Source organism: Haliotis cracherodii, unplaced genomic scaffold (assembly GCF_022045235.1).
Source record: "Haliotis cracherodii isolate W230 unplaced genomic scaffold, xgHalCrac1.p SCAF_3, whole genome shotgun sequence".
Classification (NCBI taxonomy): Eukaryota; Metazoa; Mollusca; class Gastropoda; order Lepetellida; family Haliotidae; genus Haliotis; species Haliotis cracherodii.
This window is the reverse complement of record NW_027266286.1, coordinates 55,425,893-55,452,377: the sequence shown is the minus strand read 5'-3', so window position 1 is coordinate 55,452,377 and position 26,485 is coordinate 55,425,893. Positions and strand designations below refer to the sequence as shown.

Below are 26,485 nucleotides of genomic sequence, written 5' to 3'. Positions count from 1 at the left end.
GTATTTTGTGTTTTTAAACCATTTTGCTACACTACAGCCGCTTGATAAAATATGTTTTGTTATACTTTCACACACATCACTAATTACGCATGTACATGTGTGTCAGTCATAATCAGTGAACACCCAGTTTGCTACTTTGAGTGGGTTTCCGATAAACTTTGAACTGAAAACAATATGGCAACTCACTTTGACATTAAAGCTTTACTGACTTGATGATTCGTAGAAAAAGGTAGGTATTAGTTCTTTGAACTGATCTGTTGGCTTCCCTTGTTAGTTTCCACCCTTTGTTATTTTCCCCCTTTTGTTACCTTATCACTCTTGATGTCCTTACATGTACATGTATATGCTCTGTGCCTCATGGCATTCATTCACCTGATGAGTGAGTGAGTGACTATGGTTTTACGCCGCTTTTAGCAATATTCCAGCAATATCACGGCGGGGGACTCCAGAAATGGGCTTCACACATTGTACCCATGTCGGGAATCGAACCCGGGTCTTCGGCATGACGAGCGAACGCTTTAACCACTAGGCTACCCGACAGCCCCTTCACCTGATGAAGGAGTACGCATATACTCCGAAACGTTGTGTTCCTCATGATAAGGAGGTTGACATCCATATATAGGTAGCTATTGACCATAGTTTTCAACTGAACAGTCAGGCCAGATTTACAGAAATGTGACTAGCCCAATATAAAATTCACTGGCACTGGCTGGCGGGCAGGCAGCTATTCCAACAGTGTTTATAAATACATACCATATGTATAGAGGGGGGTGTTTCATAGTGAAAAAGGCATACAATTTCCTTGTGTAATCAGAGCTTCAGATTCATGTGGAAACACAACTGAAAACCCACTGAAACAGACATGAAATATTCATAAATATACATTCTTTCAAACCTCAACAATTTCCTAGCACCTCCTCTTCCACTCAACCCTATGGTGACTGAGCAGAAATGTCTGGCTTCACAATAAGGTTTAAGTTTGAATCACTGTGGGAAAATAAACTCATACCATTGACATATACTAAATCAAGTCTGGAACTGCAAGAGCTCATTCTTGTAAATTGGCAACATTAAAAATGTGTCAGTGTATTCCATTCTTAAACATGTACATGAAAAGGAGAGGTTTATACACCTGAAGTTAAAACAAAACAAAACACCAATCAGACCGGGAGTGGGTATAAAAACTTGACAAACAACATATGCTTGCACCGGACAACATGGATCTTTTGTTCAGCTAAAACTCAGAACAGAACTTGAAATGATGCAAACACAATTTACAAAACACATGAACGCTAAGTACTATTATGTCGTTATTTTGATTAAAATGAAATGTCGAACAACAATGTAACAAAGATATAAATATTCTGAATGTAAAGCGTTAAAAAGATTCATATTTTTAAAGTCAAAAACATAAACATATCACAGAAATAAAGGGTGTAATTGCTCATCAACATGGTTACCATATGCTAAGAGTTCTATAGCGCCAGGAACTATATACAATTTTGGAATTTTCCAGACTGAAGCCAAACCCATTTATAAATGACTTGGGTGAGGTCAAAACATGAAATGATACACAGAGTGAGAGAGTTGGGTTTAACGCTGCTTGAACAATATTCCAGTTATATCACGGCGTGTCAGCTTAATGTGGGAGGAAAGCCTGAAGTGATGCAGGTCACAGACGTTTACCACTTCGGTGAAACCCACCAGCACGGGTATGGTGCTGACAAACCTAGAAACATAATTGGGGCGAACCGGGATTCAAACTCAAGTCTTAGGTTTTGTGCACAAGGGATGCAACTCTGCACAGCAAATTGTGGCGCTTTAGACAATTGTGCCACCTGTGGCTCCTAAAATGTAGACCAAGATGAGTGTGAATAGATACAACTAAAAACCCAAATAAATGTTAAAAACCAATCATTCTTCAAGATATTATTGAAAAAAACTTCTGTTTATGAGGAATTGATATTTTAATAACAAATAAGAGGTTGTTTTTTTTTAAGGATGAGGTAAAACAAAGAGTACTTTTTGGTCTAAAAGATTTGCATGATATTAGAAAGAGTAAAGTTAGTACCAGTATTAGAAGTTATTATGAAAGTAATCTGCTACAGTCGAACCCCGATGTCTGGAACTCCTTGGGACCAGGGCCGTGTTCCACAATCCTAACGCTACCATGATTGTTTGCCTATGTTAAAGTATGGGAGATGAGATCACCTTGGCGCTAAGATCACTTTGAGGAATGGGGCCCAGATAAATAGTTTTACTTGTCCATTTTTTTAGTTCGACTTACCAGGGCTAACGATAAGTTATTATTAAAAAGCCCTTGGGATTATACTGAACTCGATCACAATAGGGAATTCAACACATATGGGTGGACACATTTGGGTGAAAATAGTGGTAAGACCTTGCCAGGACCCCATTTTGCTGGGGATTGTATGTTCATTTGTCAGAGAAGATCTGACAATTTTTCACGATAAAATATAAGATAAAATGTGCTAAAAAGGCTGATTTTAGAGGTATAATATACCACTGTACAAGAACAAGTCTTTAGCCCAAGCTGATTTTCTTAGGTGTAGGTGAAGACAGTACATACATTTGGATTCAAGTTCATCTTGAACCAGAGAAACCAGTTTATTATTATCCAGACTTTTGAACAGACATCCAGCATAGCCAGACCTGTCATCAGGAAATATGCATACCATATTCGACATAACAAGCGCCCAGGGCGCTCTCAAAATTAGAAATAGGGGGCTCTTATTAGAATATAATTTTGGTGAGAAAAAAACAGAGTTGAAAATTGTAAATTGTAAATTTTGTGGTTAATGCTGACAACCTTAAATGATACAAAAGTTGGTGCGTATTATACATGACATATATATTTTCCAGAATTTAATTGTCCATAATTAAGGGTGCATATAACACATGAGTGCGTATTATACACGAATAAATAAGTCTTGTGTACATTGATCAATGGGAAGGGGTGCTAATTGGGATTGTTCACTAGCCAATATATAAGCAAATATCGCTGTGGGTGCTTATTACGTTGAATACGGTACATTTGATAAATAGACGTGAACTAAAGGTGTCAGTTTCTACATAATACTGCCTCAATAGGCAGGCTATAAATACATTGCAAACAGAACACACAAGCATTGCAGCACAGGGATTCCTGATCTTGGAGTGTCAAAGGCAACAAAGCATAGGACTGGGAGGAGTCCACATTTGCTACCCGGGTACCCGACCCCCAATTAGCCGACCCTAACCGGATACCTGCTGTAGGTCTGAAGAGTTACAAAATGTCCAATTGGGAATTGTTTTACCAGAGCCCTGGCAAAAACTACTTAGATACATGCATAAAATGATCTGGTCATTCATTCACTGAAGTTGACTGAAACTTCATCTTTACTCAAACATATATATAAGTCAGAAGGAATGAGTGCATAGTAAGAAAGAAATGTGAACATCTAGGGACTTGTAGTGTAACACTTGATTTTGAGTGTTTATTGTCATTAAACAACATATCACGTGACTAACCACGGGTCCTCTGGGTACCCGCGTCCCACCCAAGAACCTGAGTTACCTGTCCCAGCCCTAGCACAGTGTATAGTCGTCTGGAAAGGCAAAAGCGATATGTATTGATCTACCAAAATACTCCAATAGAGGTCATGCTGTTCTATTTCTGCACTTGCTCTTCACCTATCCTTGGCTTAGGTCTAACTCTTGATTATTTTTCGAGTTGATTATAAAGGTGTACCAAAATAAATTTGTAATGTCATGGAATCTATCTTATGGCCAGTCAGTAGATTTTGCACTGAAGCCACATACAGTTCCTCAATTCCCATGGTCAACTTCAGATGAATACCTGGCCTCTGAAGGAGAAATTATGGCATGTTGATTGCATTATGAGATCATCAGTCCATATTCTTGATTACCACACTGAAGAGCTGTCATCAAACAAGGCCATATCCTTGACTTCCACACTGAAGAGCTGTCATCAAACAAGGCCATATCCTTGACTTCCACACTGAAGAGTTTTCATCAAACAAGGCAATATCCTTGACTTCCACACTGAAGAGCTGTCATCAAACAAGGCCATATCCTTGACTTCTACACTGAAGGGTTGTCATCAAACAAGGCCATATCCTTGACTTCCACACTGAAGAGCTGTCACCAAACAAGGCCATATCCTTGACTTCCACACTGAAGAGATGTCATCAAACAAGGCCATATCCTTGACTTCCACACTGAAGAGTTGTCATCAAACAAGGCCATATCCTTGACTTCCAAACTGAAGAGTTGTCATCAAACAAGGCCATATCCTTGACTTCCACACTGAAGAGTTGTCATCAAACAAGGCCATATCCTTGACTTCCACAGTGAAGAGTTGTCATCAAACAAGGCCATATCCTTGACTTCCATACTGAAAAGCTGTCATCAAACAAGGCCAGATCCTTGACTTCCACACTGAAGAGATGTCATCAAACAAGGCCAGATCCTTGACGTCCCAATCTCATTAAAATCAAATCATCATATGGGCTACCACTACACAAAGGTCTGAGGACATCCTATTGCAGTTCACGTCGGAACAACCTTTTATCGACAAATTAAATGACTAGCCAATCAAACTGCTGGCTGGAATGGAAGTCACTATTTCCAAACTGGTGACTTCCATTCCATACTATGCTGTGAACAATACTTTGACAAAGTTGTTGATTCAAAATTTGGAAACTGAACAAAACAAAATTCTGGAATGTCTAACAGATGGCCAACATTGTATGGCTGTAATTCCAACGGACTAATGAAAGTATCTTCCGTTTCAAATGTTTATGCCATTGAAGTGAGAGATAGATGATGACTTTAATGGAATGAGATGTGTAACTGTCATTTGGAATGTCTCTTGTTAACCTTTCGAAGGTTGCATGATTAGAAAACAGAATTGGATTTTCACTTTCGCAATCTCGTAAGTGCCGCCATGATTGGTTGGATGAAAGGTCGTTCTGATGTAATCTGTAATGGGATGTTTATCAGATATATGTGTTGCAGTAGCGAGGACGAAGACCAGATTTTAACGAGAATGTCGACTTCCACACTGAAGAGCTATCATCAGACAAGCCCATATCCTTGACTTCCATACTGAAGAGCTATCATCAGACAAGTCCATATCCTTGACTTCCACACTGAAGAGCTATCATCAAGCAGTGTTTCAGTTCTTCTTTTGTAGGATATTCAGCAAGTTTCAGGAGGTTGATACTGGAAGAGGAAATGAATGGAAAATATATTTTCAGCACCAAGAATGCATAATATTGGACACAGGTCATCTTTGCACCCATGTGAGAATGTATGAATGTTTTGGAAACCATATCAAACAACTCTCCTTGGACGACTTATACCCCACATCCAGTCTCAATAGTTTCTTTTGTTTAAAGCAAACATTATAAGTTGTAGCAGGATCACGAGGGGTACATTTGGTTGTATACGTCCCATGTTAGGTATTATACCATGAGCTGGAGGTGGTATAAAAGCTAACGTGGGACGCATTCAACCAAATGTACCCCTCCTGGTTCTGCTACAACCAATTTATCTAACCAACATGTTCTAATATGACATTGTAAAAGAGTTAAACAAATTCAAACTTGATAGAAAACAGCTATTCGATTGAGCTGAGGTCATGTGACTCTCATTGGGGAGTTTACCAGTAGTTTAAGGTACATGGCTGATGGTGAACTGCTGGTGACTTCCATAAAGGTATGTGACATACTCACCATGTTGATGCTGTGGTGAGTTTACCAGTAGTGTAAGGTACGTGGCTGATGGTGAACTGCTGGTGACTTCCATAAAGGTATGTGACATACTCACCATGTTGATGCTGTGGTGAGTTTACCAGTAGTTTAAGGTACATGGCTGATGGTGAACTGCTTATGACTTCCATAAAGGTATGTGACATACTCACCATGTTGATGCTGTGGGGAGTTTACCAGCAGTGTAAGGTACGTGGCTGATGGTGAACTGCTGGTGACTTCCACTGCTGCTGAGGTTAGCGAACCCACCATATGGCACTCGGGAGCTGGACATAAAGACCACAAATTGAATCAGCCATGCTGGTAGTTTAATCATTTCCTGTTGACTACACTCATTCCCAACATTCTTACAATTACAGCCATAAACAACGATATACTTGTATATATGAGGGCCACTAACACCAGATTTGTTACACAAAATACACTAGGTAATCTTAATCCCTGGATGTAAAACTTAATCCCTGGATGTAAAACAATGCCTAGCAGAACAAAAAATACAATTTAAAAGGTAAATCAACATGTCTGGTGATTTTTTTATCTCTAATTTCAAATTTGTACTACCGGTAACCAAGTTTCTCATCACCCGTTTGTTTACCGGAATTCGCTGAAGAGGTATGGTGTAATTTTTTTCTGCACTTAATATTCAATTTTGTTTTTTCAAAATACTGAATACTCTAGAGGGGGGTGCACATAACACTCGGGTGCACACTATACTCAAGAAAATACAGTAATTAATAACAACAGATGTCAGCATATGACGTCGATGTTGTATTGATAAGTTGTCCCTTGTATAGCCACTGACCTTCCTGTCACAAACTGCAGCATGAGGACCCTTTCCTGCTGTGTGAAGTCGCCTACCACCTCCCAGAACCACTGGACAACAGAACATCACACAACTAGAAACAGTGCTCTCCATTTGATGAGTCACATCACACAGATACAGTTTTAGTTTCTTAAATAGATAATTTGGCAGTTATGACTAAAACACTTTCATTCAACCAGTTTGACAACTAGCAGACAATGCAAACAAACCCAGTTACTTCCCTTTACCCAATGTATTCGGATAAACATCGGTTCATTTCAGCTCAACAATACTTACCAAAGGTATGTTACAATTATTTCTCAGTGAGGTACATGAGTGGGCTACATTGAAAATGATTGCCCGCTTCTTCATCAGAAATCAGAAGCCAGTATTTTAACGTTAGATAAATAATCTTTGGCAAAAGGAAAACTGATTTTCGATTAAATTGCAGAGGGGCGATGGCACTGAGATTGTATAACACATCAAGTCGGATACAATGGGAATTGGGTAAATCTGTTCACAATCAATAATTGCATCAAAATGACATACCAAGATTACCGAAAAGAACGAGCATAACTGTAATCTATATATTGACCGAGATATACACAATTTTGCAGGTGCTATAAATTTCCTTTTCATGTTACAATCTCATTAAATCAGATCTGTTCCAGAACCTCTCCAGGCCAGGTCTTGACCTATGGAGTGTGTGTCAGATCTCCACAGAGAGACATATAAGAGCTTGATGGTATAAGTTACCTGTATGACTGGAGTGTCTACAGTATAGCCAGTGTAGCCGGTGTTAGCCTCCCAGTCTGCCAGGTCAATGTCAGGAAGACCTGACACCATCAGCTCCTGCAATACACATTCAGCCCATCACAACACAGTTCATCCAGGTCAATGTCAGAGTGACCCGACACCATCAATTCCTACAGCACACATTTACCCCATCACAACACAGTTCATACAGGTCAATGTCAGGAAGACCTGACACCATCAATTCCTACAATACACATTTACCCCATCACAACACAGTTCACCCAGGTCAATGTCAGGAAGACCTGACACCATCAGCTCCTGCAACACACATTCAGCCCATAACAACACAGTTCATCCAGGTCAATGTCAGGAAGACCTGACACCATCAGCTCCTACAACACACATTTACCCCATCACAAGACAGTTCATCCAGGTCAATGTCAGGAAGACCTGACACCATCAGCTCCTGCAACACACATTCAGCCCATCACAACACAGTTCATCCAGGTCAATGTCAGGAAGACCTGACACCATCAGCTCCTACAACACACATTTACCCCATCACAACACAGTTCATACAGGTCAATGTCAGGAAGACCTGACACCATCAGCTCCTGCAACACACATTTGCCCCATCACAACACAGTTCATCCAGGTCAATGTCAGGAAGATCTGACACCATCAGCTCCTACAACACACATTCAGCCCATCACAACACAGTTCATCCAGGTCAATGTCAGGAAGACCTGACACCATCAGCTCCTACAACACACATTTACCCCATCACAACACAGTTCATCCAGGTCAATGTCAGGAAGACCTGACACCATCAGCTCCTACAACACACATTTGCCCCATCACAAGACAGTTCATCCAGGTCAATGTCAGGAAGATCTGACACCATCAGCTCCTGCAACACACATTCAGCCCATCACAACACAGTTCATACAGGTCAATGTCAGGAAGACCTGACACCATCAATTCCTACAACACACATTCAGCCCATCACAACACAGTTCATACAGGTCAATGTCAGGAAGACCTGACACCATCAATTCCTACAATACACATTTACCCCATCACAACACAGTTCACCCAGGTCAATGTCAGGAAGACCTGACACCATCAGCTCCTACAGCACACATTTACCCCATCACAACACAGTCAGAGGAGCACTGGAACCTCTCATATCAAGTACTTTATTTCTCTTCGCATAGTAAAACAGTTGATAAAAAACTCTTCCTACATAAACCCACTACCAAATCATGCTATTTCAAACAAAAGTCTCACAAAGATCAAGAGAGTATGTAAGGGACAAAGGTAGCAATATTCAAGCAATATCAAGGCAGGGGACACAATGAAAAGACTTTAAACATGTTGTGCCCATGTGGGGAATTGAACCCAGGATAACCATATGCCTTAACCACTTGGCTACCACACAACCCAACAGATATTTAGTGAAGTCATAAACAGTACTACGTATAATCAGCACCTACCAGTTCATACTCATCAAAGAGTTGTACAAGGCTATGAGGAATGTAGTCATGGAAACCAGACAGGAAGCTGTTGATCTGGGGCATGATGGCTCGTGTCATGCGTAGCTCGGTCACTAGCTGGACATACTCAGCCTAGAGCAAAGGAGGTTCATGGAGATCATTACCAAATCCATTTGTTATTGAGATAATCAAATATGGACCATATCTGATCATGCATGACTAGAATTACATCTTGATGCCATACAACTAGAGAAGGATAAGGCAAAAGAGCTGCTTACATTGTCATCAAATTCCTGTACAAAGTGAGATATGGAAGAAAAGCCCCATACTTCATAATGTATCCAACTTTGGGGAAACACATCAGTGAGTGAGTGAGTATGGTTTTACAACGCTTTTAGCAATATTCCAGCAATGTCACGGCAGGGGACACCAGAAATGGGCATCACACATTGTTCCCATGTCGGGAATTGAACCCGGGTCTTCGGCGTGATGAGCGAACGCTTAAACCGCTAAGCTACCCGACCACCCCGGGGAAACCCATCAGCATAAGTATGCTGCAACAAGCAACAAGGTGCAAACAAAGGTTGTGCTGGTATAATTTGTTGCTTGTTGTTTGTTGTTAAACACCGCATTCAGCAATATTTGCGCTATTTGACAGCGGTCTGTAAATCATCGAGTCAGGACCAGACAATCCAGTGATTGACACCATGAGCATCGATCCACGCAATTGAACACCGACCACCCCGTTAGTCGCCTCTTACAAACAAGCATGGGCTGCTGAAGACCTATTCTACCCTGGATATTTATGCGTCAGGTTGATATGACCCTGACCTTGTTGGCGTCTGTGACAAGTATTCTGCTGCCCCCTGGTTTGAGGTCTACTTCTTGGAGCACCCCGAACACATCCGTTTCCACGGAGAATGTAAGGTCAAGGCCAAGCTGACTGATGTCATGATCCAGGATCCACTGTAAATGTAGTACATGCCTAATTTATCAAGTTCATTGTCATGGTTACCGAATTCCACTGGAATATAATTTGGGACAAATATATACTGCGGTTGGAAAAAGAACCATGAAAAAGATAGGACAGGTCCAAAGATTGACAGGGTTCCAGATAAGCTGCTTATTTGTGTAAAATATGCGAATTAAATCACTATTACCCAATCAAGTTGAGTTGCTTTTGGACAAATAAACATGAAAAAAGTAAAAACAGCATAACAACATTGAGATTAATTATCATCCTTTTCAACCTGTGTAACCTAAATCTAATCTTATTGTCACTTCTGGTGATTCGAATATGATCTCACAACTTGATGATGTCATATATTGGACAACGTTATTTTTTTAAGAGGGAAATATCTAGTAAGTTGTTCCCCATATATGTAGCCAGGCTTTGCAGATAAAGGCAGTGGCCGAACAATCGCATCCAAAAGTAGGAGAGAATTGACAATCGGTATAAGGAGCAAAAGGTAACAGATAATCGATGTGAGGATTGTGAGAATATGCTTGAAATACATAACTTACTCCACCTGTTCCTAAAATAGACTTATCCGACATTTCTGAGATCGGATTCTATTCAGGGAGTCATTATTAAAATCAGGGAAAATATTTTTAATGCTTGTACATTTCATCAACATCCTTCATCAACAGAGGCTGTACATAATGTTCATATCTCACAAAAGAAATAAACAACTCTTTGTCCATAGTTAATAAAACAGTGCAGGGAGAATAAACCATGAGGTTGTTTATTGTACTATAAAACACTGCAGGGAGAATAAACCATGAGGTTGTTTATTGTACTATAAAACACTGCAGGGAGAATAAACCATGAGGTTGTTTATCATACAATAAAACACTGCAGGGAGAATAAACCATGAGGTTGTTTATTGCACAATAAAACACTGCAGGGAGAATAAACCTTGAGGGGCAAAGCAGTATTATATTGTAAGATATACAAGAACCAAGAGACGTTTATTTCTTGATTGGACATATCTATTGCTATTCTGAATGTATTTGAAATGTTACACACTTTGGGCAGCAAACAAATAGATACAAATAAGAAGTCACCCGAAACAACATTTCTTGCAGAATAATTAGATAAAAACATCAACTCATTGGTGTAAAACTACCCAATAGATAGGACCCATGGGAGTGAAACTATACTGAATATCAAAAGAAACCTACCCAATGTGAATGATAACGTGCGTACATACTAAATTGCTCCAATATAATCTGGAGCTGTGGATTGAATTCAGCTGCTATGGTCATTGAATTAAAATGTGTACAATGTAGCATAAGTTGTGTGGTTTGAATTTGGAGCTAAGCTATCTAAAATTCAAATTTTAACTCTAAATATGGATAACTCTTGTTATGTCATGACAGATTAACTGTAAACATATGAAAGAATTGGGTGATCCTTCACTTCTTTTGAGTAATATATACTGAAGGATCCATACATCTGACACATGGATGCAGAAACGCATTACATAAAATTGCTAAAGTTTGGTTTGGGCAATGTGAATTTGTAAAAGAGACACCAAAACCTAGGTGTGTAATTTGAATGGTTTTAGGGCACTTAAGTAAGGTAAAGTCTTTTTGAATATGACAAATGGGTTAAAATTGTTTAGATTAACACCTCACCTGTAAGTTTTTGGCATACTCTGGATCTATTGAGGCAACATCAGTGTAATTGACTGGTATACCTGCAGACAGAAGGACATGTTAGGAAGATCTGATTGTCTGTGACTGTAGAAGTTACACCAGTATGACATTCTTGTAGTTGATTCCGAGTCAGGAATACAGTAGCCATTCTGAACATGCATTTTAAAGAAGTAAAAAACTAACGCAACTATCAGTCATTAGGCAAAAGCATAGAAAAGTTGCCCTCTTCAGAACTCCTCGTTGTTTCTAATCTAAAATCAACAGATTTGAATGATTTTACATTACGAAACTCAACCAGTATGTGTTTGTAGAGACTGAGCCAGTATGTGTTTGTAGAGACTGAGCCAGTATGTGTTTGTAGAGACTGAGCCAGTATGTGTTTGTAGAGACTGACCCAGTAGGTGTCTGAAGAGACTTACCCAGTACTTGTCTGTAGAGACTGACCCAGTATGTTTCTGTAGAGACTTAACCAGCATGTGTTTGTAGAGACTCACCCAGTATGTGTCTGTAGAGACTCACCCAGTATGTGTCTGTAGAGACTCACCCAGTATGTGTCTGTAGAGACTCACCCAGTATGTGTCTGTAGAGACTTACCCAGTATGTGTTTGTAGAAGGACCTGGTGAAGTAGACACTGAGCAGCTGCCTGTGGAAGAGAGCGAGGCCGATGGCCTGTCCGGCAAAGCGGAAGTAGCTGAGGTGGTCGGGGTTGATGGAGGAGTTGCTGTTGGGCTGGAAAGTACAGCCTGAAACCAACACAACACAAGGACTCTACAGGCCACTGCAACACCGGGAGTGTTCACATGCATCCTCTTTGCTGAATACATGTTCACAAGTTTGTGGTACCCCAATTGTTGACTTAAAAAAATAAGCATGAAATACTTTTTCCCCTGCCAATACCGCCATTATCAATCTGAGTCAAAGTCGTTGCCATGGAAACTCGATTTTTTTTTTTTTTTAAATCCCAAACTATCAAAAGGCACCAGTTTACCACTGGACCTATCATTGTGCCAAGTTTGGTTGAGATATCTCTCATGTTGTTTTAGTTCTGCTCCAGAAAAACAACAACATGACGGACGGACGGATGGACAGCACCCATTCCTATATCCCCATTCCACGTCATGGTGTGGGATAATAAACATTCAATTCAGATGACTATTTGGAAACTAATTTGGATTAAAGTAAACTATTCTGCTAATTTTAATATGTAGAAAAAAGATTCCTTGTTTTCAGTTATATCAGCTGATGGCATACATAAAAAATATAGGTGTAACAATTGCCTGAACTATTAACATATCACAACTATCAAAGAGACAATTGGAATACATCAATTCTGAGTTACAACATTCCACTTGACAATGACACAGTACTTGACTATCGTTAGTCTTAAAAAGATAAACATATGTATGAACAAGATCTAAGAAATAAAATCACAATGAATTCCTTCACTTTGAACATACTTGACATCAGTGCTAGGCTTACTCTGTAAATCTGGAAAGTTTTCTGCCAGGACATTATTGTTAACAATAGCCCTAACTGTGTCTGGAAAGTTTTCTGCCAGGACATTATTGTTAACAATAGCCCTAACTGTGTCTGGAAAGTTTTCTGCCAGGACATTATTGTTAACAATAGCCCTAACTGTGTCTGGAAAGTTTTCTGCCAGGACATTATTGTTAACAATAGCCCTAACTGCATCTGGAAAATTTTCTGCCAGGACATTATTGTTAACAATAGCCCTAACTGTGTCTGGAAAGTTTTCTGCCAGGACATTATTGTTAACAATAGCCCTAACTGTGTCTGGAAAGTTTTCTGCCAGGACATTATTGTTAACAATAGCCCTAACTGTGTCTGGAAAGTTTTCTGCCAGGACATTATTGTTTACAATAGCCCTAACTGTGTCTGGAAAGTTTTCTGCCAGGACATTATTGTTATTCATACAATGTATGAATCCCATTTCGGGTGTCCCCCACCGTGATATTGCTGGAATATTGCTAATAGCGGCGTAAAACCATACTCACTCACTTTCCATTGTGATGGTATGAACATGATGAAGCCATTGCTCACTGAGAAGTTTGTTAGTTTGTTTGTTGTTTAACGCTACACCCAGCAATACTCCACCTTGATAATAGTGGTCTGCAAATGTCTGGGTCTGGACAAGACAATCCAGTGATCAGTATTGTGAGTAATGATCCACGATGTCAGAGTAAGAAGTTACCGAGTCTAACCACTCACTGAGTTTAGCTGTATGGGACAAACACTGACTTACCGTCAGCTGACTGTGTGAAGAGAGCATAGTCAGCATTCAGTATCTCCCGGGAAAGTACATCAAACCATTCTCGCACCACACCATGTCCCTGAAATCAGTTAGTGAGAGAGTTCAATGTTAACCACATCTCAGTCAAATGTGTTAATTCCATTTGTCATCATATTCTTAGGCTTACAAGACAATTGAGGTCTTGACTGTTTTATCAGCTTTCAGCATCAAAGCTTCTAAATACTTCGAATGAATTAGTGAAGCATTCAGACAAGCAATTCTGATTTTTTAACTCTCAAAAATGAATATAATCAGGGAGTTCCAAATGCAGAAAAAAGTTGTGCTATTATATTATTGTGGGTATTCTATACATCCTGTTGTTTCCGGTTGTCATGTCATCAACACCATAAATGGAGTAACATCAAAATAATATGTGTGTTATGTGTTAGTTTCCATTTGTTAAAATACAAATTTCCAAATCAAGATGGGAAAATAATGTTTTAGTAAGTTGACATGTGATTGTCTACTCATGTTCTACTCATCATTATTAATTACTCATCCATGAAGAGAGCATATGTTTAATAACAATACACAGTGTTTAATAACATCACATGCAGACAGATTTACAATTGATCATGAGCTGATCATTTGAATGGAAGCGTTGGTAGAACTGCAATTCTACACAGTCTACTCTGCTCCCAGACGGATAATTAACACCAAACAGACACAATTCTAATTTTCATGAAACACCAGAGATGCATAAACACAACGTGCATTCATCTTTGCATAACAATGAACATTTTACTTGAATTTGTCAAGTCTGTGGGTTTTTGCAGTTTTTTTCAAATGTCATTAATATCTGTTACTTCATAAGTGGTACCGCTTAGCGGTAATTACGAATAATTCATAAAAATCACAAAACCAACATGGCATGATTTGATGAGTTGATTACCTCTTGGGCTCCCCTCACCAACACTGAACCAAGTTTGCTAGAATTTCAGGTGTTTTCGGCCAGGCACTTATGTACATGTTTCTAAAATCTCCATCTTATTCTATTCTCAAAGAAAGCTTCACACTTTATTGACAGGTCGCAATAAAGAGAACAGTGTATGCTCGAATCATAAGCTACAAATGTTACATTATAGGCCACCCTTATACCAGTGAGCAAGCCTGACCACCCGATCCCGTTAGTCGCCTCTTACGACAAGCATAGTCACCTTTAACGGCAACTATGGGTTGCTGAAGACCTATTCTACCCCAAATCTTCACGGGTCAAATCATAAGTGAGTCTATGTTTAATAAATATAGATGACAACACTCATCCTTGTATGGTACAGCTTTTACTGCAACCTATTTCAAAATGTATCTAAGGCTAAAAAAAATAATACGCTTGGTTCTCAGACACCCCTCACATCATCCTAAAGTCTGCCGCATTTTTTGTTTTAATTTCCATTTTCCTAAAAAATAAAAAAATCCTAATACTTAAAAACAATGCGATTCAATATAGCATGCAGTTACTTCCCTTTACATGCGCACTACTTTACTGTACATTTTGTGTTATGGTCATGGCGGCAATAGGAGTTTGTGTGCTTCTTTATGTAGGGAGGCCCTTTCCCAGGTCCATGGTACACAACTATTTAATACTAGTTTGAACAGGCAAAAACAATGAAAAAATACCTGCCCGCCCAAAATATATATTTTCAAAAGTCATTGCCTGAGAACCAATTCTTTTATTTTTTTAAGCCTAACTCGTTTTTTCTCTTTAGATACATTTTGAAATACACTCTAGGTAATAAAAAGTGTCTTCTGGGGGCTCGTTTATTCTAAAAAAAAATAGTCTTGGTTCTCAGGCACCACCCGCATCAGTCTGCCGCACGTATTGTTTTCATTTCCATTTTCAAAAAAGTATAAAAATCCTAATACTTAAACACAATGCACACAAAAACAAAAAAATGAAAATGGAAACAAAAACAAAACGTGTAATGAACTTTATGATGATGTGGGCAGTGCCTGAAAACAAAGACTACTATTTTTGTTAGCCTTAGTAATCTATATTTCAACAACATGGGGCTTCCCTATGAAGGAAGGGACATAGGGCGACATGGTTTTGTGCTGCCTACCATGCCCTCTTCACCATTGAAGCGTACAGAGAGGTTGATCTTGAGGCGGGACGGGTTCAGGGCGATGATCTCCTCACAACTGCTATGGAAGAGTCGATCTACAAATCAAATTGTTACAGATCTTTTGATAATCTGATATTTTTATTAAAGAACAGATTTATTTCTACTTCCTAACCAAATATATTGCTGTATCACCCTGACAACAATAGCTGAATCATTATACAAATAATTACTCTTGACGAGGTCAATATGCGAAAGGGGTCAGGTCCAAGGGTCCTTGTTTTTGCATACTGACCTCTTCAAGAGTAATCAATCGTTTCGTTATACCGAAATTCACTCTAAAGCTTAAGTCTTTAAGCTGTCCTCTGTTTCATTATAGTAACTTAGCTGTGATCCGTGAAATATTCGTACCAGTTGCAATCTTGTGTTCTAGCAGACAAGTCAATATTGATCAGTTGACAGGTCAATACTGATTATATAACGAGTCAATATTCGAGGTTATTGTCAGTCACATGATTTTCGGGGTCCATATTGAAATGTATTGTTTCATCACATGGTACAAATTAACCAGTGGAATTGTAAGATTCTTATTCGAGGTATAAAAACAAGGTATGTAATAATTGTAAAAGAGTGACCTTAATGTTTCAAGAGAGCTTACCATGTGACAGAATCACCTTACTCTGACAACCAAAGAGAACAGGTCTCAGACTAGATATTCAACATTCTCACACCCTATTTAAGGCAACTTTCACATACTGTGGACATACTTCAAAATGTTGGCAATATGCAATACTGGTATGTGTTTCAAGAGAGCTTACCATGTGACAGAATCACCTTACTCTGACAACCAAAGAGAACATGTCTCAGACTAGATATTCAACATTCTCACACCCTACTTAAGACAACTTTCACATACTGTGGACATATTTCAAAATGTTGGCAATATGCAATACTGGTATGTCAAAAAGTTCCTCAGCAGAAGGAGTTCGCGTGAAAGTTTCACGAAAATGTGCTTTGATGACATCCATTTTGAATTTTTTTAAACTAAAACTCTACTTTGTTGCAGTCCGACAGTTGCGGAGCATGTCATGGGAAAACTATTTTGACATGACCAGTATTGTTTCGTAAGAGGTGGTGAGGTGAAATGGGGTTTAACCCTCGTGTCCAAGATTATTGCACTTATATAGCGACGTGCATGTACGTGTGTGTGTTTGTGTGGCTCATTGTACTAGTCCGGACTGATGCCGATTTATAGTGCTAGCTCACTGAGATACCATGCCGCAGTTTAACATGAATACCCAACTCAGACACAGTATACTGACTCCGAGCCGACCAGTCCTTGTTTTAGCCCCTTAATGACGAGCGCCAGACAGGGTAACAACAAGTACCATCTTTTAACGTCTTTTGGTGTGACGCGGGCGGGGATTGAACCCCGGACCTTCCTCTCTCCGGGCGGACGTTCTACCACTAGACCACGGAGGTGGTCTTGTTTCATAAGAATGTTATTAGGTTCATTGGTAACAGACAGATGGACAGACAACTGGATAATGTCAGACCCATAACATAAGCACACTTTGTTGACATCATGGTGAGCTAAGATAATATAAATAATGATTTGTTTCAATGACAGGCAAGAAAGGCGTGGACTGCCCACCTCTCTTGACTGTCAGGACAGGGATGTCCGGATCTACATCCGACGTCTTCACGTTCGTCTTCAAGTTGGTGTAAAACCATTCACGTCGAACTTCAAAAGGCTGAAAGAAGAACAACTACTGCTAGGTCATTCATAATTACACTTTAAAAAGATTACCAACGCTGGTGTTTGGCATACCATTTAGAAGTCAAGGTTGTTGCCACATAGCACATGAGATGCTTAAACTTGTGTTCTACATACTGTCAATATTTGTACTGTACTGTAAACACCCGACATTGAACAGATATGGGCCAGTAGGGTAGTAACAACAGTTGTTTTGTTCTTTGACATAATACTGGTGCAATATTCCAGTTATATGATGGCGGTCTGTTTATAATCGAGTCTGGACCAGACAATCCAGTGATTGACATCATGAGCATCAATCCAAACAATTAGGATACGAAGACATGCATCAACCAAGTCAGCGAGCCTGACCACCTGATCTCGTTAGTCATCTCTTAGGACAAGCATACTTGCCTTTTATGGCAAGCATGGGTTGCTGAAGACCTATTCTATCCCGGATCTTCACGGGTCCAAGCATGTGATGTGTTGTCCTGATGCTTAGTACTGATGAGATCAATATTCAGGTTGAAATGGTGAGTTTGACTGATTATCATTTTGAGACATGTTTAGATATCAATGCCAGAAATGACCATTCATAAAATATTACGTATAGTTGTGTGAAAACTATAGTACACTTTAGAAAGTAATGTGCATGTTCTTTAGTGCCATAGTCTGTGATAATCAGTCTTCATCATCTACAACTGTAAATAATTGAGTCACAAGCATACTATTGCAGAGCTCCAGATAACTTTTTGATCAACTGATTTTTTACTCTAGGGTTTCTTTTTAATTGGGTAATTACATTTTTCATTTGGTAAAAAATATGTTTTCCCCCAAAATTAGTGAACATTTAAAGATTTTGAAAAAATGAAATCATGTTTTAGATGTATATAACTGTTCTAAATATATAGGCTTGAATCGGAAACTAACTTAGCTCATTATTGTATTTCGGAAATTAGCTCCCTGGTACGCATGCTGAAAAAGCTTCATTGAGTATTTACGCGAGCTGTTTTTATACATTTGATTTTTTTATTTAATACATGCTTTTCTGTACACAAGTTAATTGAAAGTAACAAAACCTAAATATAATATGAACAATGAATATGACAAGAATTATGCACAAAAGGGATTATTACAAGAGGAAAGTACTAACTACATGATATAAAGAAATGGGCAAAAGTGAGCGTGGCTCACTAATACCCCCGACCCGCCTAGTGTGTAATTAAATAGCTAGGATAGGGTTAGGGTTTGAAAAATTCATAAAAAAATGGAAAATTAATAAAAACAATTTTTTTCTTTTGACTGCACCCCTCCATATGACACAGATTATATGTACTAAGTTTGAGATGAATCCACTGAATAGTTTAAGAGAAATCGCGTGGACAAAGTTTTCGGATGGACGGACGGACGGAACCTTGGTATAACTATATACCTCTGAGCTAAAAGGTTGGGGGTATAACAAATGGACGTTGATGGATTATAACCCAGCCCTGAAGATCTAACCTGTGCTCTGATGGTGGGCAGGAAGTAGGCCATGAGTTCATGACAGTGCAGCAGGAAGTTGAAGTGCTGGAAGATTACTCCAGGCTCCCTGTCAGGAAATAGTGAATGATGAGTCACACACATCTTATCTTCATCCTACATGATGTGCACAAAAATGTCTCAAACATTGATAGCAATTCTCAACATCATGAGTGTCACGATTTACATTGTTACAGAGCTTGTATTTGTGATGCTTGTAGTGTCATGAGGATGAGGACATTCATGTTGTTTCAAAATAGATAAATAGAAAAGTCACACAGGACTTTATATGCATTCATAATCTAGACATAGATAAAGTCTCTCAGCTGACTCGCTGATTATATAGATTACAAGTTTGAGGGTGTATGAGTTGTGAGTGTCCCACACATGCTAAACTATTATAGACTGGCCTTCAAGAAGTTGGGGTAAAGAGGTAAACAAACAACTACACAATGTCTGTCAATTCTTTATGAGAAAAGAAAACACTGCATAAATATGCCATCTTCCTGAGGCAAGGAAGTTAACTGACTATAATAGTCCAGTTTCCACCCTTGCCGAACTAGGCTGGAATTCTGGAGGTACGTTTTGGCTGGACTAACAAGTCTGTGCTTAGTCCAATCGAACTAGACATCTGGTTCGTCAACAACATGGATTTTAACATGCAGATTTTGTTTGACTGCAGGTTTTGCTTAGCATGTGTACCATCAACTGGGCGTCGACAGATATTAAATGATGTGAGAAGTGGAATCTGATTGGTCAATAGAAAGGACACAGAAGGGACATAACTCGTAAATTGCAACTGGTGGTGCTACGATCGAGCCCAGAAATTACAGCATAGTTCGGCAAGGGTGGAAACTGGACTTTTGTAGTCAGTTAACACCCTTGCCTCAAGAAGATGACAACCTTATGGATAACAACGTCTGGTTTATTGCAATCATCTTGATAATGGTGTCACATTCTACTTCGAAGAATCACTAAATGCAATAAAGCAGAAGTTTTTATCCATAAAGTGGTACATTTTCTAAAACTATGATCAGTCAAAAAGAAACACATTACACATAACTACACCAACACTTTTCTTCAGTTTCCTTCTTATTTGAGCGGAGACTATTTCAGACTGATAAAGTGCTGTAGCATTAAATAAACATTTGGAGCATTTGGGATAAAAAGTGAGTCAAATATGAAGGTGTCCTGAAAATAATACATGTAAACAGACCATTCAGACTTTGTCCAAAAACTCCCTAAACAACACACAAATCAGAGAAAGATTCTTTTTTAGATGTTTAGAAGTATCCTCAAATACCACGAAATGAATGAAAATGAAAACAATTAAACAACACATTCACCATGTACACAATTCTTATGTTTTATCACAATCTAAAAAACTACACATAAATTGTCTATAAGATTTATTTAATTCATTTTTATTCATCAAAAAGTCATCAAATTCATGTACAGAATATTAAATCGTCCCCACGGAAGTTTTAGCCTAGGATTTTATGTGCGACTGTGACCTTACAAATATATCCCAACATGGCAATCAATCACAATTTTCCTTTTTTTGCAATTACAATTGACCTGCGTTTACATATGACCTGCTTTACAAGTGGAATATGGTTTGAACATGTTATAGCACCAAGTTTACTATGTGACAGTCTGAGGTGGCCTGGAGGAATGGAGACGCCATGTACCCTCGGACATTCTGACCAGGTGAGTTCAGATGATAAAAAACAAACAAAAGAGTAGATCTTACTTTGCAACCAGCATCCTCAAGACATCAAGATGCTTCAAGAGGAACTCAGTGAAGTTAGGCTGAGGTGTGCTGAGCCTGTGAATATAATCATCATGAAATCAGTGGTGGACAAACATGGAATTAGTGGTGGACAAACATGGAATCAGTGGTGGACAAACATGGAATCAGAGTTGGACAAACATGGAAACAGTGCTGGACAAACATGGAATCAGTGCTGGACAAACATGGAATCAGTGCTTGACAAACATGGAATTAGTGGTGGACAAACATGGAATTAGTGCTGGACAAACATGGAATCAGTGGCGGACAAACATGGAATCAGTGCTGGAGGAACATTGAATCAGTGGTGGACAAACATGGAATCAGTGGTGGACAAACATGGAATCAGAGTTGGACAAACATGGAAACAGTGCTGGAGGAACATGGAATCAGTGCTTGACAAACATGGAATCAGTGCTGGAGGAACATGGAATCAGTGCTGGACAAACATGGAATCAGTGGCGGACAAACATGGAATCAGTGCTGGAGGAACATGGAATCAGTGCTGGACAAACATGGAATCAGTGCTGGACAAACATGGAATCAGTGCTGGAGGAACATTGAATCAGTGGTGGACAAACATGGAATCAGTGGTGGACAAACATGGAATCAGAGTTGGACAAACATGGAAACAGTGCTGGAGGAACATGGAATCAGTGCTTGACAAACATGGAATCAGTGCTGGAGGAACATGGAATCAGTGCTGGACAAACATGGAATCAGTGGCGGACAAACATGGAATCAGTGCTGGAGGAACATTGAATCAGTGCTGGACAAACATGGAATCAGTGCTGGACAAACATGGAATCAGTGGCGGAGAAACATTGAATCAGTGCTGGACAAACATGGAATCAGTGCTGGACAAACATGGAATCAGGGCTGGACAAACATGGAATCAGTGCTGGACAAACATGGAATCAGTGGCGGACAAACATGGAATCAGTGCTGGACAAACATGGAATCAGTGCTGGACAAACATGGAATTAGTGCTGGACAAACATGGAATCAGTGCTGGACAAGCATGGAAACAGTGCTGGACAAACATGGAATCAGTGCTGGACAAACATGGAATCAGTGCTGGACAAGCATGGAATCAGTGCTGGACAAACATGGAATCAGTGCTGGACAAGCATGGAAACAGTGCTGGACAAACATGGAATCAGTGCTGGACAAACATGGAATCAGTGCTGGACAAGCATGGAATCAGTGCTGGACAAACCCCATTGATCACTGGGAAAGGTACACCAGCCTACTGGTGACACCCATGAACACATGCATGGTGCTGGCAGATAATGAGGAATCATGACCATGGTGAATATGGATTTCAAACCCATGGAATTATGGCATACCTAAGTGATGTTAATCTGCACAGTTGCATGTTGAGCCTTACATGACTGACCCCTGTGTTAATTTTAGATCAGGAGTGGTTCCTTGTAAGATTTGTTCAAAAACATTTCCAGGAACATCAAAAAGGACACGACATGCTTGATGGCATCAACAGAGAAAAACTTGATAATGATAGAAAGATGTCTGGTTGTCAGTATTACAATAATGTTCAATAGATTTCAGGGCTCCATTCCACAATGTGATCTTAGCGCTAAGATGATCGTAACTCCCATACTTTAACCTAGACTTACGACAGTCGTAGCACTATGATTGCTTTGTGGGAGAGGGTCCTGAACAACATGCTTGCAACCACTTGCAAATATTTACTTGCCATCAAAATGGGCCCAAAAAGGTTCTATTTACACTATGCCTTGGATAGCCTGACTTTCTTTACATACATCTAAAACATTAGTTGGAGTCAAAAGTTGGGGAAATGGTAAACTGCAGGAGTGATAAAATTGAAAATCTTACGTCAGTTGAGCATGTGCAACATTACAGATGTAGCACGCGTTGATGAGTGCACACACGCGAGGGAACACTCCAGTCACCAGGTCCTCCTCCTGTGAAGAGAATGGTGGCAACCTGGTCGGTACACTTCCCGATTCTGCTATCACAGTTTTGCTGTCTGGTTTCTTCATGTCTTTGCTTGAAGTTCTCTCATCCTGTTCCTTGCCTTTGGGTACATCCTGAGTGTTTGTAGAAGCTGGTGAGACAGTAGGTTGTGTCTTGGTACACGTTTTGGTATCGGTCATCTCGACCTTGAGGAGGATCAGCCAGTCTTCAAGCAACTGCCACAATCCCGCTAAAGGCTGAAACAGTGAGTGAATGTTAATTTAAGGTACAGTCAGCACCCCATTGCACCACAAAGTCCCCCGGACCACAAAGTGGTCTAAGGGTTACAACTGCCATAAACCTATTGTTAAAGTTTGGGAGTTACGATCACCTTAGTGCTAAGATTGCCTTGTGCAACGGCACCCTGGCCTGCAAATAATGTATCCTCGAGGAGACAAACCAGTGGATGACAGCATGAGCAACAATCATTAAGCGCATGTGGTTTTGTACAGTGCAGAGGTCGCAAATTTGGCGAAGTTAAGCAACGGTGGTTGCAGGGTGTGGGTACGTGGGTGACTGTGTTGGGCTGAGTTTCTGTTGTTGGTTCACACTGAGACACATGTTACATGAAGTGTCTCCTTAGGCATTTGACTTTGGTCAAAATATGCCCCTGGTCACCCAGCAGTGAAAGGGTACCTGATAGGATGAGAAGATGACTGTTTACCTTCTAGCGCCTCATAGGCTTGTTCGCTTGTATACTTCCCAGGGAGAAGAGCATGACATCTGAGAGCTCACTGATCCATTGACCATGGTAATAATGATGTAGTGTTGTGGGAATTAACTTGGTGAATGGAATCAGGGGCATAATAAAGGAACTTGGAAGTTAAAATGTAAATGTAATTTGGTAAATGTACCAAATGTTGCCAGTCTGTAGATATTCCCCCAAAATTATTCCTGAGAGTCCCCAGGACTCAAACTACATAGACCCAGATAAATCTCTTGATTCTTTCTCCCGATTTGAAGACCTTCATGAGAAGTGGTTTAAAACCATTGACAAGATTGTTACCTCCAATGGGTCCTCTGGAATGCTTTGTGATCGGTCCGGCTTGGTCACAGGCATGTCCTTGAGACTGCCCATGGAGGCGGTCCGCTGCCGTGTCAGGAGGTGGGACAGGGCGTGTGCACACTTCAGGAGGCTGGTGATGTCGGCGTCCGCATCGGTGTTCATGCTGCTGCAACAAACCATCAGTTCAAGCGTCTCTCAGGCTCTGTGTTAATGAGTGGCGACTGTACAGAGATATCTATATCGACACTTGACCTGAACCAGAAGATGGCACACTAATTAAATTTCTCTTTTTTGGGCATTCTCGAGTTTGAGGAGGTATATTTGTTTGTTGTTGTTCAGCTATATGATGGCAATGTACAAACAATCGAGTCTGGACCAGACAATCTAGTGATTGATACCATGCGCATTGATCTATGCAATTGGGATACGATGACATGCATCTGCCTAGTCACCGAGTCTGACCAACTGATCCCGTTAGTCGCCTCTTTTACGACAAGCATAGCATTAAGACCAATTATAACCAGGTTCTTAGGGGTAGCCCATTTCGGTCGCCTCCTACGATCAGCAATGGGGTGCTGGGTACACATACTACCCCGGCTCCCGACAGGATGTTTAATAAGGTATGGAGCCATCAATATCAACACTTGCCCTTAAACAAGACCATGTACCGTATTTGACGTAATAAGCTCCCTGGGCGCTCTCAAAATTAGAAATAGGTGGCTCTTATTAGAATATTATTTTAGTGATAAAAACAGAGTTGAAAGATAAATTTAGTGGTTTATGCTGACAGCCTGAAATGTTTATGTATGACAGATACATTTTTCCAGAATTAAATGCCCATAATTAAGGGTGCATATAACACATGAGTGCATATTATATGCGAATAAATAAGTTTTGTGTACATTGATCAATCGGAAGGGGTGCTAATTGGGATTGTTCACTAGCCAATATCTTAGCAAATATCTCCGTGGGTGCTTGTTAGAGCGGGGCGCTTATTACGTCAAATACGGTAGTCCTTTAGAACTTTCTGGATGCCTAAGCTATTGCACCCTTTTCTGAATTTGGTTAAGATTCTTCTATAACTAAATGATTCTACATGTAATAAATAATATTCACAGTCTAGAATGGATCTAAAGGAGCTGTACATTTCCAATGATTTATTATTTCATGAGCTTAATCAATATACACATGTATCACAAATACATCACATTTTAGCCACTTGTATTCATGGGGTGGTTGGGTAGCTTAGTGGTTAAAGTGTTCGCTCTTCATGCCAAAGACCCGGGTTCTAATCCCCACATGGGTACAATGTGTGAAGACCATTTCTGGTATCCCCGCCGTGATATTGTGGGATTATTGCTATACATAAAATTAGATTCACTCACTCACTCACTCACTCACTCACATGTATTCATGGGAGATGACAGGGAACACATCTTCCTGTTTCAACCCTTGCCGAACTAGGCTGGAATTATGGAATTATAATTTGGCTGGACTGACGAGTCTATGCATAGTCCAAACAAAATCGTTTAACGATATCGACATCCGGTTCGTAAACTGCCATGCAGGTTTTGGTCGATTGCAGGATTTGCATAGCATGTGTACTGTCATCTTAGCATCAAAAGATATTTTCCAAATCTTTCCATGTTTTTAATCAAGGTGCTCACATAATTTGATGTACTTCGCTCCGTAAGACAAGAGTTATTACAATAAAGATCTTGATTATCGGTCAGATCATCTTCACTGGGCAACGCCATTTTATTTGAAGCAAATGATAACGAGGTGGAATATCATAGGTCAGTAGGAGTGATAAAGAAGGGACATAACTCGTAATAGCCACTGGAGGGGTAGTGATCAAGTCCAGAAATTCCAACCTAGTTCGGCAAGGGTGGAAACTGGACTAGTACAGTCAGTTAACTCCCCTGCCTCAGGAAGATGGGGGAACATTGTAATGATTGGGAAACCATGCAGACCTGTCTAAGATTATATTGGGGCGGTCGGGTAGCCTAGTGGTTAAAGCATTCGCTTGTCACGCCAAAGACCCGGGTTCGATTCCCGACATGGGTACAATGTGTGAAGCCCATTTCTGGTGTCCCCCGTCGTGATATTGCTGGAATATTGCTAAGAGCGGCGTAAAACCATACTCACTCACTCTAAGATTACACATCCTAATGTCCTTTACCTCAGAAGGTGATGACCAATGACTGACATCTGCTCCGCCAGTCCAAAGAGCACTCTGTCCTGCAGTGTTGTGTCGGCACGTGTCAGGTAGACCAGAACCTTCTCCATCTGCGCACAACAGACAAATGGTCAGTGGAAGAGGATTACAATGAAACTCTGGTAGCCTAAACTTGTAGCTACGGTAACCGCATCTCTGAACTGCTCCCTCCACACAAGTGTGACCCTGACTTGTGGCTACACAGACCTAGGGGCTGTACCCAAGTGTTCCTAATAGATCAAAACATGTCAATCCAAATGGCACATTTTCTAAACATGAATTTTACTTAAAACCATAAAAACGACTTAAACT

At 40.0% G+C, this 26,485-nt stretch overlaps 1 protein-coding gene across 3 annotated transcripts in view; it reads right to left on the bottom strand.

Annotated features, from left to right (window-relative positions):
- Window positions 1–594: 594 nt before the first annotated feature.
- The window catches only part of LOC139474111 (E3 ubiquitin-protein ligase HACE1-like), a 39,780-nt gene continuing 13,889 nt past the window's right edge, over window positions 595–26,485 (bottom strand). Inside the window, exons 11-26 of one of the 3 annotated variants that reach the window (XM_071256980.1) lie at window positions 26,138–26,244; window positions 23,956–24,121; window positions 22,809–23,146; window positions 20,913–20,987; window positions 19,142–19,229; window positions 17,537–17,651; window positions 15,883–15,980; window positions 13,775–13,862; window positions 12,105–12,254; window positions 11,490–11,551; window positions 9,681–9,815; window positions 8,850–8,981; window positions 7,354–7,449; window positions 6,598–6,668; window positions 5,948–6,061; window positions 595–5,247 (exon numbers count right to left, since the gene is read on the bottom strand). In XM_071256980.1, the coding sequence (XP_071113081.1) occupies window positions 5,145–5,247; window positions 5,948–6,061; window positions 6,598–6,668; window positions 7,354–7,449; window positions 8,850–8,981; window positions 9,681–9,815; window positions 11,490–11,551; window positions 12,105–12,254; window positions 13,775–13,862; window positions 15,883–15,980; window positions 17,537–17,651; window positions 19,142–19,229; window positions 20,913–20,987; window positions 22,809–23,146; window positions 23,956–24,121; window positions 26,138–26,244 (1,938 nt within the window). In that variant the 3' untranslated portion in view covers window positions 595–5,144. The remainder of the gene's footprint in view (window positions 5,248–5,947; window positions 6,062–6,597; window positions 6,669–7,353; window positions 7,450–8,849; window positions 8,982–9,680; window positions 9,816–11,489; window positions 11,552–12,104; window positions 12,255–13,774; window positions 13,863–15,882; window positions 15,981–17,536; window positions 17,652–19,141; window positions 19,230–20,912; window positions 20,988–22,808; window positions 23,147–23,955; window positions 24,122–26,137; window positions 26,245–26,485) is intronic. The other 2 variants (XM_071256982.1, XM_071256981.1) reach the window with 2 other exon arrangements.